General features: G+C 44.0%; 1 protein-coding gene across 10 annotated transcripts in view; it reads right to left on the reverse strand.

Moving 5' to 3' along the window:
* Positions 1-19,445, reverse strand: part of Smarca4 (SWI/SNF related BAF chromatin remodeling complex subunit ATPase 4) — a 101,724-nt gene that overhangs the window by 43,832 nt on the left and 38,447 nt on the right. For all 10 annotated transcript variants that reach the window (XM_075966597.1, XM_075966594.1, XM_075966593.1 and 7 more), the window contains exons 12-16: positions 18,082-18,212; positions 17,887-17,944; positions 11,128-11,249; positions 7,342-7,492; positions 3,835-3,998 (exon numbers count right to left, since the gene is read on the reverse strand). In XM_075966597.1, the coding sequence (XP_075822712.1) occupies positions 3,835-3,998; positions 7,342-7,492; positions 11,128-11,249; positions 17,887-17,944; positions 18,082-18,212 (626 nt within the window). The remainder of the gene's footprint in view (positions 1-3,834; positions 3,999-7,341; positions 7,493-11,127; positions 11,250-17,886; positions 17,945-18,081; positions 18,213-19,445) is intronic.

Consider the following 19,445-nt stretch of genomic DNA (forward strand, 5'->3'; position numbering starts at 1 on the left):
AAGGCACAAAGAGAAGGAAGGCTTGAGAGGCATGGAGACCTGCAATAGGAGGGAAAAAACCAGCATGTCATGAGGAGCCTGGGGATCAGGACACATACAGAAATGTAAGAAAGGCAAGGAACTCAAATGTAAACAGCGGCGCAGAGGCAGGTTGGGACAGCTGGATATACACTCCAAGGTATAGGAAGTGTGTCTAGCCAGGAGGAGGTGGGAAGAGCATGAACATGCCTGGACAGGAACCACAAGACTGGAGGTCAATCCAGAAACACACCCACCAAGGAGGCAGCAAGGAGCTCCTGAAAGGTGGCAGTACAGTGCTCTGCTGATTTGAATGACAATGGACCCACAGGCTGTGCTTGAATATTCAGGCTCAGCAGCTCAAAACTATTTAGGAAGGACTAGGAGGTGTGGCTGAAAGAGGTAGGTCACTAAGGGGCTGGAGAGATGGCTCAGCAGTTAAGAGCACTGGCTATTCTTCCAGGACCCAGGTTCAATTCCCAGCACCCACGTGGCAGTTCACAATTGTTTGTAACTTCAATTCCAGGGGAATCTGATGCCTTCACACCAATGCACTTAAAATAAAAGTTAAATAATTAAAAAAAAGTGTGTCACTGGAGGTGAATTTTGAGATTACAAAAGCCCAGATTATTTCCAGTGTCTCTCTCGGTCTCATGCTTGTGGGTTAGTATGTGAGCTCTCAGGTGTTGCTGGGACCACGCTGCTGCTGCCACCACTAACTCTCGGAAATCCTATGCCAAGCTAAATGTTTTCTTTGATAAACTGTCTTGGTCACAGCAACAGTAAAGTAACAAAGACAGGTTTTCATTACAAGCTGCGAGCCTCAGATAAAGCAGCTGCCCTGAAGTGGGAAGCAGCTGTTTATTGCAACTGTCAGAGACTCGCAAGTCAGGAAGAGCCAGGAGAGTGGTCTCCTATACCTATTGCTATAGGCAATTTTAAGGTAGTATCATTTAGGTGTTGGGAACTGTACTCTGGTCTCTGGAAGAAAAATCAAGCACTATTAATCCCTGAGTTGTTTCACTATTCCCTTTTGTTTTTCTTGAAACAGGGTCTCATCCTATATCCCAGACAAGTCTGGAATATCATGCAGCCCAGGTTGGCCTCAAACTTGCAATAATTTTCCTGCCTCAGTCTCATGAGTGAGTATACAGTATGATTTCAAATACTGAGGCTCCTTAGGGAATGAGCTGACCCAGAATTGGGACAGGAAATGAAAAGAGAAACCAGGGGAAATCAACTAGGACAAAGAACAAGAAGTATTCTAATACCAGGCAAGGCCTGCTAAAAAGATAGGAAAGTCAACTAAGAGAAGTCAAATCTGAACAACTGAAAAAACAAAAGAGATGAATCAGTGTTAATGTATAGACCAAAGCATCAAATAAACACTCCTGTCCTCACTGAAAATAAATGGAGTTGCAAAAGGGAAGAAATCAGAATGCTGCTTGCGACATCCACCTTGAACAGCTCCATATCCACAGCCCTGAGCATCCAACACAACAAATTAGTAGAGCTGGGCTTGGTGGGGCATGCCTTTAATTCCAGTACTAGGGAAGCAGAGGCCAAGGGTCTCTGGGTTTGAAGGCAGTCAGGTCTACAGAGTGAGTTCCAGGACAGCCAGGGTTACATATAGAGAAACCCTGCCATGAATAACATAAAAACAACAGAGTAGTAGAGAAACCACAAGCACTCAGGAGTGTTCCTGCCTGAATGGCATGGTCAGGATTGCAATGGGCATGATGTGAGCAACATAGACAGGAGAGAAACTGAGGGTACTTCACTTCCACAGTTATGGGCATAGTCTAGCAATGGAAAATTTCAAACTCACAATGAGGACGAAGCAGAAGCCAATGAAATATGCATGCATACAGGACACTTGCCTAGCATTCTGAAAACCTGGCTCCACACTCAGCACCTCTAACAAAAAGTAGTGCAGAGGCACTCAGGAAGTTGAGGCAGAATCTTGAGCTCAAGGCCAGCCTGCAATACATGAGTCTATCTTATAATAAATGACAATAAAAATGTATCAAAGTTCGAATTATGGAAATATGGATGAACTATGACAGGCCAGAAGCATGGAGCCCTAATAACTGAGCCTGGACCAAGTCACAAACATTAAGAGAAAACTGGTGGAAGTGACTGAGGTTAGAGTGCACTCTGGGGCGCCATGCCAGTGGTGGCCCTCAACTGTGACTGAGCCTGAGGAAAAAGGGGAACTGAGAGGTAAGTGTGAGGGCCTCTCAGTGCGTCTGTGACTGCAGTCACCCACCACCAGAAAAAAAGGATGAAATTTCACGAAAGGAATTAAGCAAATGGAGAAAGCGGCAGCTCTTCCTAGTGGAGAAGTACAATAAGCACTTGAAGAAGGAACCACGTCTGGAACAGCCCTGGAACAATCACTGTTGGCAGGACTCATACTGCGCCTGCTGTGATGTCTGCAGCATCAGACGAAATGGGGCATTAGCTCGAGCCTGGTGGTTACCACTAGACATTTAACTAACAACACAGGGAAATACTCAGCATGACAGTGAAAGAGCCTGGAAGATACCTGGAAGCTGGGTCGAGGTTGCCATCCCCCGTGGGAAAACCCCCAGAGACTTCAGATAAACCCTAACCAAGAGATAAACTTTCTGTCCAAGTCCCAAAAATAACAAGTCTGTAAAGAACTAAGATTTGAGACTAGTGACTCTGGATGAACATGACTGAGATACACTACTTGTTCGTTTCCCAAATGCTCAGACTGAATAATCACATAGAAACTATATTAATTACAACATTGCTTGGCCAGAAGCTTAGGCTTCTTATTAACTAACTCTTACATCTTACATTAAACCATTTCTATCAATCTATATATTGCCACGAGGCTGTGGCCTACTGGTAAGGTTGCTAAGTTTCCAATGTGTCCTCCTTCATGTCCTTCTACATGGCTTGTCTGTCTGTCTGTCTGTCTCTCCACTCCTCTCTCTCCTGACTTCCCACCTGGCTTTACTCTGCTAAGCCATTGGCCCAAATAGCTTTATTCATTAACCAATGGTAATAAAAACATATTCGCAGCACACACAGGGAGTCCCACATCATATGGTGGTGGTGCTCAGGGGCTGCACTCTAGGATGATGCCAGTCACAGAAAGACAACAGAATCAAGACTATCTGCCTAGGCCAGGGACTGATTCAGGGTCAGAGTGTAACACAGGCTGGGCCAATGAGATCTAGCCCAAGGGAGGGTTGAGGCAGATGAACTGCTTTAAGCCATCAGATTTCCAGCACACTGAGACCAAGAAATGGTGAGTGGGAGACTGCAGAAGGGCAGAACGTACGTATGGGCACCTTGTTGTATATGCCAAGCTGAGATGTATTGTAAGAGGACACTGGACCCTACACAGGGCACAATACGTATAAGAGAGTACAAAAGCTTTTGCTTAAGAGTCAAAAGTAGCCCTACCATTCCCCCAAGAGGAGCAAGGAGGCACTAAAGAAATCTAAGAGCTGACCCATGGGGTATGGGTGGGCTCCCCACACCTGCCCTCAGTTAGAGGCAGACAGCAATGGGCTGATGTGTCTCCCAAACAGATGTACTGCAGCCCTCATACTCAGAACTCAGACGTGACTGAAACAGGGTCTTGTCCTAGTCTGGACCTAAGAGACAACCATGTAAAGACAGACAGAAGGTGGCCACGATGTGAAGACAGCTGCAAGAAGGCCACAGAGAAGCTCCAGACCAACCCCATGCCACACTCTGGACAATCCACTTCTATCCTGCAGGAAAAAGAAACCCCTGCTGCACCCAGACTGCGACCAGAGTCAAGGTCATACATACGAGAGAGGCACAATGATGAGGAAGGGCCCGTTGATGCGCTTGTGCTCCATGAGGTATGTGATGAGCGCGATGGTTTGGATGGTCTTTCCCAGCCCCATCTCATCAGCCAGGATGCCATTCAGGTTGTTGTTATACAGGGACACCAGCCACTCTAAGCCCTTGATCTGTAAGGGCAGAAATGTGAGGACCATGTTCACACAACAAATATGCCACCTGTAGCTCCTCTTCAAGGCACTCTCCCGTGGACTGCCCAATTTTCCTGATGTGCTCACCCAGCCATACTTATTGTGAAAGTGCAGGGGACTATGCTAAAGATGGTTATGATTTTTTTTTTGTTTTACTTATTTATTTTTGTTTTTTTTTTTTTGTTTTTTTTTTGAGATAGGGTTTCACTGTATAACAGCCCTGGGTGTCCTTGAACTCACTCTGTAGACCAAGCTAGTGTCGAACTCTCAGAGATTCACCTCCTCTACCTCCTGAGAGTTGGGATTAAAGGCATGCACCATCACTGCCCAGCTATTTATTTTTTAAGTGGAAGTCATCTCAGCATTTACTGCCACCTGACAATAATATAAGGGCTATCAAAAGAATAAGACTGTTTCATGCTGTGCTTCTAGCAGAAAACACCTTTATACCACTGCTGCCTCACCCATGTCTTACTACTCTATCACCGCTAGCTAGAACATGTTGTGTCTGTCACAGGCTCTCCTATCAGCATGATTCAACTCAGTTGCTTTCTTGCCTTTGTTATAGACTGAATCTCTTTTGCATCGTGTATTATATTCATGCAAACCACTAACTAAACCCTCTCCTTCAATTGTCCATAAAGCACGCCTGAATCCCAGATCTCCTTTACACGTATCTGAAGATGAGGCTGGTAGCTGCACAATTACATTCAGGCCCTGGCCAAGGCATGCTACGGTACAAGTCACAAAGACCACACAAATGAGATGCCACCCCAGAAATTAATCTATTAATAAATGAATTCTAATTGTTTAGACGTATGTCATTATTTTATGTGTATGAGTATTTGCCTGTATGTATGTATGTATGTATGTAGCATTATGTGTGCCTGGTGCTTGTGAAGGACAGAAGAGGGTATTAGATCCCCTGAAACTGGACGTAGATTTGAGCCACCGTGTGGGTGCTGGGAATCAAACTGAGGTCCTTTACAAGAGCAACAACTGCTCTTCACCAATTGAGTCATCTCTTCACCTCTAAATACTTTCTTTAGGACAGGATTAGGAAAGAGAAGCTCAGAAGTAAGACGTGCTCAAGAGTGGGCAAGGAGACTTCAAGGGCTCTTTAGTGTGGGCAAAGGTGACCTAAAACTTCTGCTTTGAATGTGTGTGATATATAGATCATGTATGAATGCACAGTATGTGCATGGAAGCCAGACACTGTTTATCAGTGTTCTCTGTCACTTGCTGCTTCCTCAATATTTACTAAGATAGGATCTCTCACTGAACCCAGAACTTTATGATTTGGCAAGACTGGCAAGCCAGCTTGCCCTGGAGATGATGTCACCATCATCTTTTCTTTTAGTTCTTCAAGACAGGGTTTCTCTCTGTAGACCAGGTTGGCCTTGAACTCACAGAGATCCACCTGCCTCAGCCTCCTGAGAGCTGAGATTAAAGGCGTGCACCACGACCACTGGCCTAATCCTCATTTTTAAGCAGCAAGTGCTTTATTGACTCAGCCATGCCTCTAGCCCACTACCTAAAACCTTCTCATTCTCAGGAGTGTGGTGGGGCTTGCACATATGTACAGTGGACTAAGAGCGAATGGCTAGCTCTCAACAGCCAGCAGCACTGCCTGGCACAGAACAATGGACCACACAGAAAAGCCTGCCACTCCATGGGATACTTCAGTGCCAGAACCATTAGTGCTTCAGGGGAATGTGAGATGAAAACATCAAATGACCAATGACTACCTAAATGTTATTGTAATGTTAGTAACAATACGAAAGTTGAAGAGGTGATCAAGGGATACACTGCTTGCCTACTCACACAAGTCCATGGGTTCCAGCCCTAGCACCACACACAAAAATTTATTACATGGATGTATTACACATGTGTGCACTTGTGTGTCAGTCAAAGAACAACTTGAAGAAATTATGCCTTCTACCATGAGTGTAAGGGATTGTACTGAGGCCACCAGGTTTGGCAACAGGCATCATCACGTACCAAACAATCTTGCAGCCTCCTCCCAGATGCTTTAATTTTTTCTTCTTTATTTTTGTTTTAAAATTTAAGACAGGATCCCACTGTGTATCTCTGGCTGGTCTGAAGCCCACTATGTAGATAAGGCTAGCCTTACATTTACAAAGACCTACCTGCCTCAGTCTCCCAAGTGCTGGGATTAAAGATTTCATTTTTGGTTTTTCGAGACAGGGTTTTTCTGTAGCTTTGGAGTCTGTCCTGGAACTAGCTCTTGTAGATGAGGCTGGCCTTGAACTCACAGAGATCCGCGCCTGCCTCTGCCTCCCGAGTGCTGGGATTAAAGGTGTGTGCCAGCACCACCCGGCTCGCAGATATTTCTTTGTGTGTGTGTGTTTTGAGAGAGTGTAGCTTTGCCATATTAGAACTAGAGCTATAGAAAAGCCTGGTCACAAACTCAAAGAGCAAACCTCTGCCTTCTGAGTGCTGGATGGGACTAAGGGTGTGCACTAAGGCCCTGCATAGGCTTTTTTTTTTTAATAGAGGATTTTTCAAAGTATGGGAGCTTTCCAACTGAATATAAGGAAAAAAGTTTGGATTTTTTTTTTTTTACATATTATGCAGGACTGGGGCAACTTGCAATGCTATTAATTAATTACACTGGCCTGTGGCGTTCCAATGAATGCTGATTTGCCTCTGGAAGCTGCATAGACATAGAGTCTAAGAGTTCTCCTAGAGAAAGTGGGCAAGAACAGAGGCCATAACCAAACAAAAACAGGAAGATAAAATCTTTGAATGGAGTGAGTATGGCTCCCTTCTAGCATCTCAGAGATGAGACTACTCTCAGATATGGAAAGAATTTCCCAGCCAGGCTGGTCTTCTCGCCTTTAAAGAAAACCCTCCCACAATAAGGGTCATTCCTCTGCTCCCAGAACAAAGTCCTGCTCAGAGGTCCAGGTGATTATGGGTCTTGAGGTGTGACGCAGAGCATCTACAGAGGCCCATCCCGCATTGAAAGGCTAAGTCCTTTGTGCATATAATGCTCCTCTGCCTGGAACACCTGTGGCGTACTCAAGTTTTAATACCTTCTGGCAGCTAACCTTTCTGACCATAGCTGCTTTAGACCAGGAAACCATCTGGGTTTAGTGCTATACATCTTTCATTAGGCAGAAGCAGATGGATCTCTGTTGAGTTTGAAGCCAGAGTGGTTTACAGCATGAGTTCCAAGCCAGCCTGGGACACAGTGGGACAAATCCTGTTTCTGAGAATACAAAAATTATGGTTCTTCAGGAAAAGTGAGTATTGCCTAAGTATAGCCACCCGTCATCCCTGCTGCCTCCTGCCTTACCTGATACTGTTTGAGGACACCGTTGACCATGAGGGCTGACTGCTTGTCCACTCTCTCTGTGACAGCATGGGCCACAGCATAGTAGGACTGCAGACCACGAGCAAGGGCTTGGGACACACCGTACTCATCATCCACATCTTGCTTGGCATTCCTGGAGGGGACATAAGCTGTGTGAAGATACACACTCCTTTCTGTGATAATATACTTCCATTAGCTTCAATTAGCTGCCTCTGTCTGTGACTTATGGACTAAACTGCGAGAAACACAGAGGTGGGAATCACAGTAAAACTAGCAGCTGATCACAACCTAAGGACCAGATGATTGCCTCTGACATGACACAGGCTAGTGAAGGTCTGCCACTCACCACGACAGGAGGTACTGGTGCTTAGGAGCAGCTGTTCACAGAACCAGCACTTTGTACCTGTGTGCTTTTGAAACCCAACCTGAACTTACCTTGCTGCTTCTGCTTACATCCATCTTTATCTTCTTGAGACAGGGTGTCAGTATGTAGCTCTAGCCGGCCTCAACTTGTCATCCTCCTGCCTAAGTCTCCCATTTCAAAACTGGTTCATGAATTCTTTTTCTTCATTTTACATTCTAAGGTTTGAAGGGACCGTTTATTTGTATGAAGGATACACACGAGCCATCACATATATGTGGAAGTCAGAGACAGCTCACTCCTTCAAAATTTGGGGACCAAATTCAGGTTACCAGGATTAACATCAAGGACCATTACCAGTCATCTCACTGATCCTTCACTTTTCTTCTTCTTCTACTTTTTCTTTTCTTTCTTTTTTTTTTTTTTAAAGACAGGGTCTCACTATTGTAGCCATGGCCGGTCTGAAACTAGCTACATAGACCATGTTGGCCTTGAACTTGTTGCAATCCTGCCTCCTGAGTGTTGGCATTACATGCATCCAGTTCATTCCTGGCTCAATAAATTCTTTTTCTTTTTTTAAAGATTTGATTTTTAATTATGTGTATATAAGTTGCAGGGGTCTGTGCTTATGAGTCCAGGTGCCTGACAAGGCCACAAGGTGGTATTGAATATTCTGGAGCTTAAGTTACAGGCAGTTGTGTAATTCTGTATTTGACAAGAACAGTATGTGTTTTTGATTGCTGAGCTGATCTCTGGTCCCTCTTTTTCTAACAATTAAAAGCCAGTGGTATATGGGTGGCATATGAAGGCGCCACCAAGTATACGAAATCAAGGGAATCAAACTCATGTGGTTAGAACTGGCAATTCTTTTACCAGGAGTCATCTTAATGGCCCCTTATTTTTCATTTAGAGTGATTTAAACTGCATGATGTGGCTATACTCACCTACACCTCCAGCATTCAGGAAGGAAAATAATTTTAGGATTGAAACCAGCCTGGGCAATAGAATGAGATCTCATCTCAGAATTTAAAGAAGAAAAAAAAATTTAAAGTCAGGCATAGTGGCACACACATTTAATCCTGCCTCTCAGGAGCCTGAGGCTGATGGATCTCTGTGAGTTTGATGTCAGCCTGGTTTACACACTAAGTTACAGGACTGCTTGAGCTACACAGTGAGAGCCTATCTCCAAAAAACCCCAAAAACTTTAAAATAAAAACAAACAAACAAAAAAGAGTAGTTCATGTTCAAGACTATCTCCGCTACAAAAAAATAAATAAAAATAAAACACAGAATTAAAAAAATAGAAATTTCAAATGATTTAAATTCACTGCCATTGACTCATGAATCCCAATGCTCTCGGTGTGGCAGTGTGCATCCACTCACTGTGTACGCTGCTGCTTCGTTCTTATCTTTTTAGCAAATAGCTACAGCCAGGTACGATGGCGCCAGCAAATAATCCTGACAATCCAGAGGAAGAGGCAAGAGGATCTGTGTGTTCCAGGCTAGCCTAGTCTACGTGCCGAGTTTCAGACAAACCAGAGGCAGACAGTGAAACTCTGGCTAAAAACTCCTAGGGAACAGTCGCATTAAGCTATCGTTTTCTTGTTCGATGACTGCTTTAGAAAAGGTCTCATGTGTGCACGTTTAAATGTGTGTGTCCCCGTGCATAAGGAGGACCAGGCATTCTTCAATTACTCTTCACTCAACAAGGCAGAATCTTTAACTTTGAATTCAGAGCTCACTAATATGGCTAGTCCAGGCAGCCAGTGTGATCTGGGGATCCTAGCTCTCTGGCTGCCATGAAGTAGAACTAAGGCAGACCATCTTGTTCACCCAGCATTAATGAAGGTGCTAGGAACCCACAATCTAGTGCTCATGCTTCCTGTAATCAAGCACTTTCCCTACTAAACCATGCATGTCCCCAGCCCTTGGAGGGGAGGTTCTTCTCATGTATGTCTCATGTAGATTTGAAAGTAGAGTCGAACATTCCTTTTCTTTCTTTCAAAATCTTTTTTCATTTTTTTAAAGAAAGACTTATCTATTTTATGTGTATGAATACTTACCTATATGTATGTTTGTGTACTATGAATGTGTTTGGTACCCATGGAAGTCAGAGATCCCCTAGAGTTGGAGTTACACATGGTTATAAGTCACCATGTAGGTGTTGGGAACTGAATCCAGGGCCTCTGCAATGCAAGTGAACTAGCTAGCTCTCTAGCCCCCCCCCCCATTAAGCATTTATTTCTTCTTCCTCTTTTTTTGTTTTTGTTTTTTGAGTTGAGATTTCTTGTGTAGTCCTGGATCTCCTGGAACTCCATGTTTAGACCAGGCTAGCTTTGGGGCGCTGGGATTAAAGGCATGTGCCACCACCTGGTTGAGCAGTTCTTATCTGAAATTGCCTTGTGTTTAAGATTTTGGAGTTCTTTTCAGTTGGTGAGATATCTATATAAAGCTTTTTTTTTTTTAAATCTTTATTATGTGGTGTGTTCTGCACTGTGTATCTGCAGGCCAGAAGAGGGCGCCAGATCTCATTACAGATGGTTGCTGGGAATTAAACTCAGGACCTCTGGAAGAGCACTCAGTTCTCCTAACCTCTGAGCCATCTCTCCAACCCATTTATATAAATCTTAATAATTTCACAGTTCCCAATCACGAAATAAAACAGTACTGTGAAAATGGAAACATTTGGAGTTTGGAACATTTCAGATTTGAGTAACTCAGCTTTTATCTTATTTCTCTATAATGGTCCCCCATCAACTTCTCACTAAAGAGATCAAATCTTAATTAATTTTCAACTGTGCTTCCAAGAGCAAAATTTTTGTAGAAGAGAGAAACTGCATGCCCAGCACCAGGGGTGAGTCCAGAGCAGAGAGCAGATCATGTGACTACACAAGACAGTAGCAGCTCTCTGCATCTGCAGACACAGGGCCACACCCCAGACAGATGCTTACTGACAAGAGATGCACACTACTGTCTATATATTTGTGTGCAAACAAAACAAAAAGGATAGAGAACGCAGCTACTCTCTCTGGAAGATGATACAGGGCTGGACACAGGCTTCTGGGAGGAAACATCAGGAAGCTGCTGGAACAAGAGAAGAAGGGCAAGTCTGTGCTCTCGCCCAACTATACTTTGAAAGCATATGAACAAGGAATCATTTTCTATAACAAATCACTATAGAGACAAATGAAATCTGTAGGAAACAAATGTGGTCCTACACTGGTTGCTGACAGAACTGGGGAATGACACCTAAGGAGAGGATGATCAAGTCTAAGGCCAGTCTAGGCTATGTAGTAAGATCCTGACACAAAATAAAAACAATGGAAGGGGAAAGCCTGGGACTCTGGCCACTTGTTTTGGTGCCACTTTATAGAGCTTGCAGGTGAGGACAAATGGGGACTCCTTACTCAATAATGTGTCGCGCATCCACCTCAGAGACGTCATCGCTGTCTGGGTCTGGAATCTTCTTCTTCTCCTCCACAGGCAGTGTAGGGGGCTGTGCGGGTTGAGGCTGCTCTTCCTCCTCCTCCTAGCAAGAGAGGTGCCATGTCACCCAGCTTGATTCCCTAGCATCCTGCTGGGCTGCCAGTGAAGAGATGCTTGTATAGCCTTGTTCCCCCCAGTCCAGTAGTGTCTATGTCTTAACTGCCCTTCCCTTTGAACAGCTAGATTATTGACTTGAGTTTCATGGCAGCTTGCAGGTTTTTTGCAAGGGTATCTTGGGGCGTTTCTATACCTGTTGCTCTCCAATGCAGACTCCACATGGCTCCTCGAATCATGCCATGCCTTTAGTGTCTACCAACTCAAGCAGCTTCCCAGTTCATAGCTGACCTCGCTGAGCATGCTTGTGCTTTACCTCCAGTTCTACGGATAGGCTCTCACTCGTCTGGAGACAACAGGCATCTTTCCAATACTTATAAATTGATTGAATGTTACCTTCCTTAAAGGGCCTCCTTGCAGTTACTGAGCAGATAACACTGGAACTCTGCATAGCATGTTCAACAAATATATTCAATGCATTTCCCAGTACTGAGCCATTCTTGTTCTACATGAACCATAGCAAATTCTTCTCCTCTACTATCACAGAATTGCTACAGAGATTTTTAAATATTGTATGTAACTGCCACATGCCTCTAACCCTGGCTACACAGGAAACTGTAGAATACAGACTATAAGTTTGAGTTGTCTGGGCAATATAGCTGAATCTTGTTTCAAATTAAAATAAACAACCAGGGCTATAGCTCAGTTCTAAAGTATCTGCCTAGGATGTGTGGCGAGGTTCAATCTCTATGGTACAAAATGTGTGTGTTATTTCATAACTATCTGCTAAACAGTTCTAATAAAACTCTGACAAAGTTTTGCCTGCACCATGCAAACATAACTCAAGATCACTGGGGATAAGGGGGTTGCTAACACCAACGAGTCTGGAAAGGCAGCAGCCACCCAATGAGTCACAGCATGGCTAGAATTACACAGGAGTTGGTCAAACAGCTAAAGCAGGAGGAAGAGGTCAGGATATTCCCTTTCTAGAGACATGAACTGAGCAAGATTGAAAAAAATGGCTATTCAAGCTCCAAGAGTTAGGCAGGGCACAGCACATTCTAACATTCACCGTGGAAATGCTGTTAACTTCTGGGGAAAACAGGGCACAGGGCTGCAGCTTATTTATTTGAAACACTTCAACTAGCCCACCCATTCCTAATATGAAGTCTGCTGTGCTAAGAAGCCATGGAGACGGACAAAACTGACAGGTTCTAAACCAGTCTGGTAGAAATAAAAATATTCTACAAAAAAACAAACACACACTTGTGTCTCTCAATCTATCAGACTACCGAAACAACAGATTCCAAAGAATGGGAAGTTCCCTAGTCATCTCCTGCTGGGAGAAAGGAAGAGCACCAGTCACAGGAGCAACTGATCTCCCAGAAAGATTCACCCACTTGTCAGGCCACCTTACAGAATGAAACTGAAGCTAAAAACAGTGATATCTGGGACCATACCGACAGATACCTGCCACTACTGGCTAGCTTCGGTCAACCCAACACCAACTAGAGTCATGTGAGAGAAGGGACTCTCAACTGAGTGGTATCAGGTTGGCCTGGGGCTGTGTTTGTGGGATGTTTTTCTTTATTACTGATTGATGGGTGAGTGCTCAGCCACCCTGGGGACAGGTGGCATGGAGGTGCTTTTACTGGGAGTCGAGAAGCAAGCCAGTAGCCAGCCTCCTCTGTGGTCCTGCTTCACCCTCAACTACTTCAGTGACAGACTGTGCTCTGGAAATTGTAAGAGCAAATGAACCCTTTCCTCTCCAAAGGTCATGGTGTTTATCACAGCAGCAGAGAAATCTAAGACAGCTACCATGATTCTGGAGAGGGTAGGGGTAAAATCTTTCAAAGGAGCTAACTGGGAGTCTCTGAGTTTAAGGCCAGTCTGGTCTACATTCTAAGCCAGTGGGCGGGGGAGGGGAACAGAGCTAAGTAAATAAACAAGAAATAACAAAGGCTGTCAGGTGTTCCAGCCTCTTTCCACAGACAGTGAAAGGTAACCCAAGCCGGAGTAACTACAGCGTGTGCAAAGCTGCTGGAGGAGTTAGGCTTTTGTTCAGTCAATGAGCACAGAATCAAAGAACAATGAGATTATCCACTTCTCACTCTGACAAAACCAAAATAATTCACAGACAAGTAAGAGACACAACAAGAAGATAAATATCAAGACAGCTTGGTATGAAGGCCACTAAAAAGTCAAAGACAGATAATCTATAAGGCAAGAGATACAAACAATTGGGTGTTGGAGGCAATGAAAAAGAGAATTGAAATAGCAGGTGGCTGAATTCTCATCTGAAACAAGAAGCCAACACAAAAGACTACTAAATGGTCTGAGAATTAAAAGCATATACTGCTCTTGTGAAAGAGCCAAGTTCAGTTCCCAGTGTTCATGTCAGGCAGTTCATAGCTGCCAGTAACTTTAGCTCCAGGGTCTGTGACGTCCTCTTGTACTTACAAGTCACAACTGCATACAGAGATACATGAACATGCACAGAAACAAAAACAATGAAACAAAAAGGTCAACCAAGAGTGGAATCACAATGCTCAAACTGCTTGAAAGAGGAGGAAGCAGGGGAGGAGTTATAAAACACTATTTCTATGTTCAACTAAACTGCCCTTCCAAAACACAAAAACACCCCAGAAAAAAAAAAAGACTGAATAGCACCTGTTGCTGGCATACAGGCCTTATTAAATTTCCTTAGAGGGCTGGGGTGTGGTTCATCAGTAGAGCACTTGCCTGTATGCATAAGGTCCTGGGGGGCCAACCCAGCAGACGTGAAAGATTTAGAATCAAACAACCACTAACACAAAATTTCAGGACACAAAAGTGAAAGGCATGCTCTCAGGTAATTTAAATCCATGGAAAGAAGCAGCACCCGAAGAGACAACAGAGATGAGAGCCCACTGCAAACACCTGCAACTCAGGTCCAAGGAATCTGCTACCCTCTTCTGGTTTTGGCGTACACACACAGGCATACACTCACACAGACACAGATAAAATAAATCCTTGGAGAACTACCCACAAATAGCATCAGAAATGGTAAATATATAGATTGATGTAAAAGACTATAAATATACTTTCATCTATTTCTTCTATGCTAACATCTTTCAAAGGATTCAGAGTGCATAAAGCATTAATTTAAAAAATGCTGTGCTACATCCCAGCACTCAGGAAGTGAGACAGGAGGTCACAGGTTCAGTCAGTAGGAGTGTCACATCCACTGGAGCTGGACCACCACGAACCTATCTCAAAAATCCAACCTAAAAACTAATGTAATGCAACAGATGCCTACTGTAATGAGAGATTACAAAGAAACTACTAAATAATAAAAGCATAGCTCAAATGAAAATTGGCAGAAAAAGTAAGTCAGCAAACTGATAAAAGATAGTACCAGGAAAGGAAGAATAAAAAAAGATTGGAAGGCAGGAAGGAAGGCAGGAAGGAAGGCAGGCAGGAAGGCCAGGCAGCGGGTAGGTGGAGCCGTGCTAGTGATGCACACCTGAAGCCCAGCACCTGGAATCGTAATAAAGCCAAGGCAGCTTGGAATATAAAGCAAAGCTGCCTCAAATGCTCACCTGCACAAACATGCAAGAACAAAGACGGGAAAATTACAAAGAAATCAAATTAACCAATAGCACAGTGGTTTGTAAATGTTACATAAGCCTCCAACCCAAGTTTTATGCCTGGAGACCACTGTATGAGAGACCTAACTACTGCAAGCTGTTCTCTGATTTCCAAATACATATGGCATATGTGCCTACCTTCACCCACACAAATCATACACACATGATAACAAATTTTTAAAAAAGTTCAGATTCGATGACAACAAAAATAAAACACTGGGATTCTGAGTCTGGATCCCCACCCACTGGGCAAGTCTGTCCCTTTGTGTGCTATGTGTATGTGGACATACTTTTGTTTTGAATAAAGCTTCCCTGAGCACCAAAAACATATAAACATAAAATTGAGCTAGGGCTCAATGGTAGAGAGTACTTCCCTAGAACGCATGGGGCCTTTTCCAGCCCCAATATCAAAAACAAAAACACATTGGCAGAGGCAGGTGAATCTCTGAATTCGCGACCAGCCTGTTCTATATAGTAAGTTCCAGGACAGCTAGAGCTATTATAATATAGAGACCTTGTCTCAAAAATACCAAAAAGCAAACAAAAAAAAACAAATCAAACTCATTAAAATTTCAGAGACACACAACAATGCTTATCTAGCATGTATAAGGCCCTAGGTTTTTGGAGTGGGAAAATTGAAAAGTAACATTTATGAAGTCAGGTGTCATGGCATGCAACCATAATTACCAATATTTAGGAGGTTGAAGCAGGGAGATTTAGAGTTTGAAGCAATCCTGGCCAAATAGTTCAAAGCCAGCCTGAGTTATACATAGTGAGAGACAATCTCAAACCAAAGTTTAAGATATATAGATCAAGGGTACATAGTGTTAAACATAGAGGTTTAAACACTATTTATATCCCAAAACAGCCTTACTCACATCAATAATTTAACTCTAGATCAATCAACAAAGTGTGACAAACCATCAAAGAACCAAAATCCGGAATGCAGGAATCATCACCTCTGACCCTTCAGTATGATAGAGGTAGTCAGAAACCATTAAACACAATGTTGGAGGTTGGGGATACTGCTAGGTGGGTAAAGCACTGCACACAAGCGTGAGGACCTGAGTTCAATCCCCAGAACCCACATAAAGCCAGGTACAGCAGTACATGTCTGTAATCCCAGTGCTCCTAAGGTGAGTTGGGAGGTAGAGATAGAAGAATCCCTGGAACCTGGGGGGCCAGCTCGCCAGGACTACACAGCAGTCAACAAGAGCCCCATTCTCAAGGTAGAGGAAAAGATGAGATCTCAGGTTATCACAACTTCTACACAGGCACTGCTACATGTATGTATATACATGTATGTGTATATACATATACAGAAAAAGAGTAAGAAATCAAGCATACTAGAAGATATTTGTAAATTATACACTAGGTCAGAACCGTATTAGAATAAATAAGGTCTGAGAGCTCATTAGAATGGCAGCCCAATTAAAACCAGGCAAGACTTGAAGAGACTTCCCCTGAGGAAGATGGATGGATGGAGCACATGTGCATATGAGGATGCTTAACATCACTACTTACTAGAGTAACACAAATCAAAACCAAATGAGATGCCACCACACACCCACTAAAATGCTCATAGGAAAAGAACAGACAATACAAAGTGTTGGTGAGGACACGAAGAAACCGGAACCCGTGAAATGATACAGTCATTTTGGAGAATAGTTGGCAGTCTCTTAGAAAGTAAACATAAACTTACCACATGACCCAGCAATTCCACGCCTAGGAATCTACCCAAGAAAAATGAAAACATATGTCCACACAAAACATGTTTGCAAATGTTCACGTTATTCATTACAGCAAAACTGGAAATTTAAATGTCACCCAATTGGTGGATGGGTAAACAAAAAATGGTATAGTCATACAATGGAACACAACGCAGCAATTAAAAGAACAAGTTCTTGGTACACACCACACATGGACGGACGTCAATGACATACTACACAATGGTGCTCCAATTCCATTTGCAGCGTATCCACAAATGGCTAATCTAGAGATGGAAAGCAGATTGGTGAGGGGTATGGGGGTGTACCGCTGTAATCCCAGTAGTTAGGAGGACAGTGAGCTTGAAGCTAGCATGGGCTATACAGGGAGACTTGTACAACAAGAAATAAAAAAGCAAAACAGTTTTGTGGCTTCCTGGGACAAGAGGGGAGGGAAAGCAGACAACCACAGACAGCTTAAGGGTTGCTTTCTGGCTGACCACACATTCTAACACTAGTGTGAGGGGCTGATCCACAGTCCCAAATGTTCACTAAGAAACTAGACTTCAAGGAAGCTGTTTAGATTAGAACAAAGCGTTCTCGGCTGGGCATGCTAGCACTCCTGTAACTCTAGCTAGCATTCAGAGCCAGGAGGAATGTACCAGAATGTGTAAAATAGCAAAAACCCTATCTTAAACAAACAAATAGATTGTGTGTGTGTGTGTGCGAGTATGTGTATTCACCTAAGACTGGGGAGACTCTTAGGAAGACAGGTGGCACTCAAGACTCCAGCTGACATAGAAACCACAAGTCCTCTAACACAGCACCACAACTCATGAGGGAAAAGCTGGAGAGGATGGCACACCATCCACCTAATGCTGTGGGGAGAGGAAGGGAAACAAAACCCAGGGAGCAAGGGAAAGAGTCATCAAGAGGCATGAGAGAACACTGGGTGGCTGCTGCACATATGGAACAAGCACACGTGACCATAAGTCACAGCACTGACCAAGAATGAGCAAAAGCAGCAAAGCATTCAGAGGAGTGATGCTGAGTGCTTAAAATGCGGCTGGTGCAACTGAGGAAATGACTGAAACTGGATTGGCCCTAAATGGAAACAGTCCACAGGTCAGCAAAGCTGTGAAGCACCCCTTCCAGCCAAGCCCAGGGTCTCAGCTGCCCCTATTACACCAGGCCCAGCCAGCACACAGGGCACAGGGGGCATAGCCCACAGGGTGATGGGCCCAAACAAGGTGGAAGGCCCAACAACAGGAGAGATAAAGCAGCTTCTTACCTCCTCCTCCTCTTCAGAGCCACTTTCTTCACTATCTGACCTGGGAGCGACTTCATACCTGGGAAAAACAGCAATGAACAGATGCAGAGCCCCTGCAAGGAGCGGCTTTACTTTCCTTGAAACCTGGTCTGATCCCCAAACGCAAGCAATTATTGTCCCAGCAGCCAAGTTCCATGAAGGAGGCACCCAACTCACCCTGGGTTCATCTCAAGCCAGGCTTCTAGCTGCCCGGCTTTTGGGGCATCCGTGCCTGTGAGGATCTTGCCACTCTCTACATGGATCACCTTCACAGGGAGGTCGCTCATCTGGCTGGTCTCATCCAGAGGCTGAAAGAGAGTGACTGTCATGACCAATGGCTCCCCAACTCCCACCCTGGGATCTAAAAAAGCCACTTAGAAGGGCTGTAATCCTAGCTGTTGGGAAATGGAAAAAGAGATTCTAAGTCTGAGGCCAGTATGAACTACATAGTATCAGAAAACAAGAAAAGAAGAGACACAGATCACTTTTAGAAAGGTTAAAAGTAACCAGGCAGTGGTGAATGCCCTTAATCCCAGCTCTCAGGAGGCAGAAGCAGGTGGATCTCTGAGTTTGAGACCAGCCTTGTCTACAGAGTGAGTTCCAGCAAAACCAGGACTACACAGAGAAACCCTACCTCAAAAATCAAAAACAACAACAACAAAAAGAGTGAAAGTGCTGAGACCTGACACTTTATCCTAAAATTTTAATCAAAGTATCCTAAAGTGAGTCTGAGTCTTAGTTATCTCAATTGTTTTTTAAATTTATTATTCTATGTGTATGGTTATTTTGCTTGCATGTATGTCTGTTTATTATGTATGTGCCTAGTGCTCCCAGAAGTACCTAAAAGAGGGCATTAAATCCCCCGGATTGAATTACAGCAGCCATGCCAGTGCTGGGAATCAAACCCAGGTCCTCTGTGAGACAAATCAATGATCCCAACTGCTGAGCAACTTCTCCAGTCCCCCAGGAGGCTGGGAACAGTGACACTGGTACCATGAACTCACATGAAGAAGCACTACAGCTGCCTTAGCATGATTCCCTGAAGCTTAGTTCTCCAAAGCAAGATGGCAGCCTTATGTTCCCCACATGGCGAAGAGTAAGTCGCTTTTTAAGCACAGTGGCTCACACTTGTAATCTGTGGTCTGAAGGCTCAGACAAGAGGCTGAAGCATGCTGGGTCGTAGCAGCACATGCCTTTAATTTCAGCACTCAGGAGGCAGAGGCAGGCGGAGCTCTGGCAGTTTGAGGCCAGCCTGGTCTAGAGAGTGAGTTCCAGGACAGGCTCCAAAGCTACAGAGAAACCCTGTCATGAAAAACAAAAACAACGAACAAACAAACAAAAATAAATAAATAAAAAGAGGCTGAAGCAGGAAGATTACCAGCCTGAGCTAGATGGTAAGACCTTGTTTCAAACAACAAAAATAAACTAAGACACTACCAACTACCACGAAGTGGCTCTGTGCAGCACTGTGCCAGCCCGCATTCTTCTACAGTAGTCACTCAAGACAACATCTGTGCTGGCTAATGTTCTGTCAATGCGAC

This window comes from Microtus pennsylvanicus, chromosome 3 (assembly GCF_037038515.1).
Source record: "Microtus pennsylvanicus isolate mMicPen1 chromosome 3, mMicPen1.hap1, whole genome shotgun sequence".
Taxonomy (NCBI): domain Eukaryota; kingdom Metazoa; phylum Chordata; class Mammalia; order Rodentia; family Cricetidae; genus Microtus; species Microtus pennsylvanicus.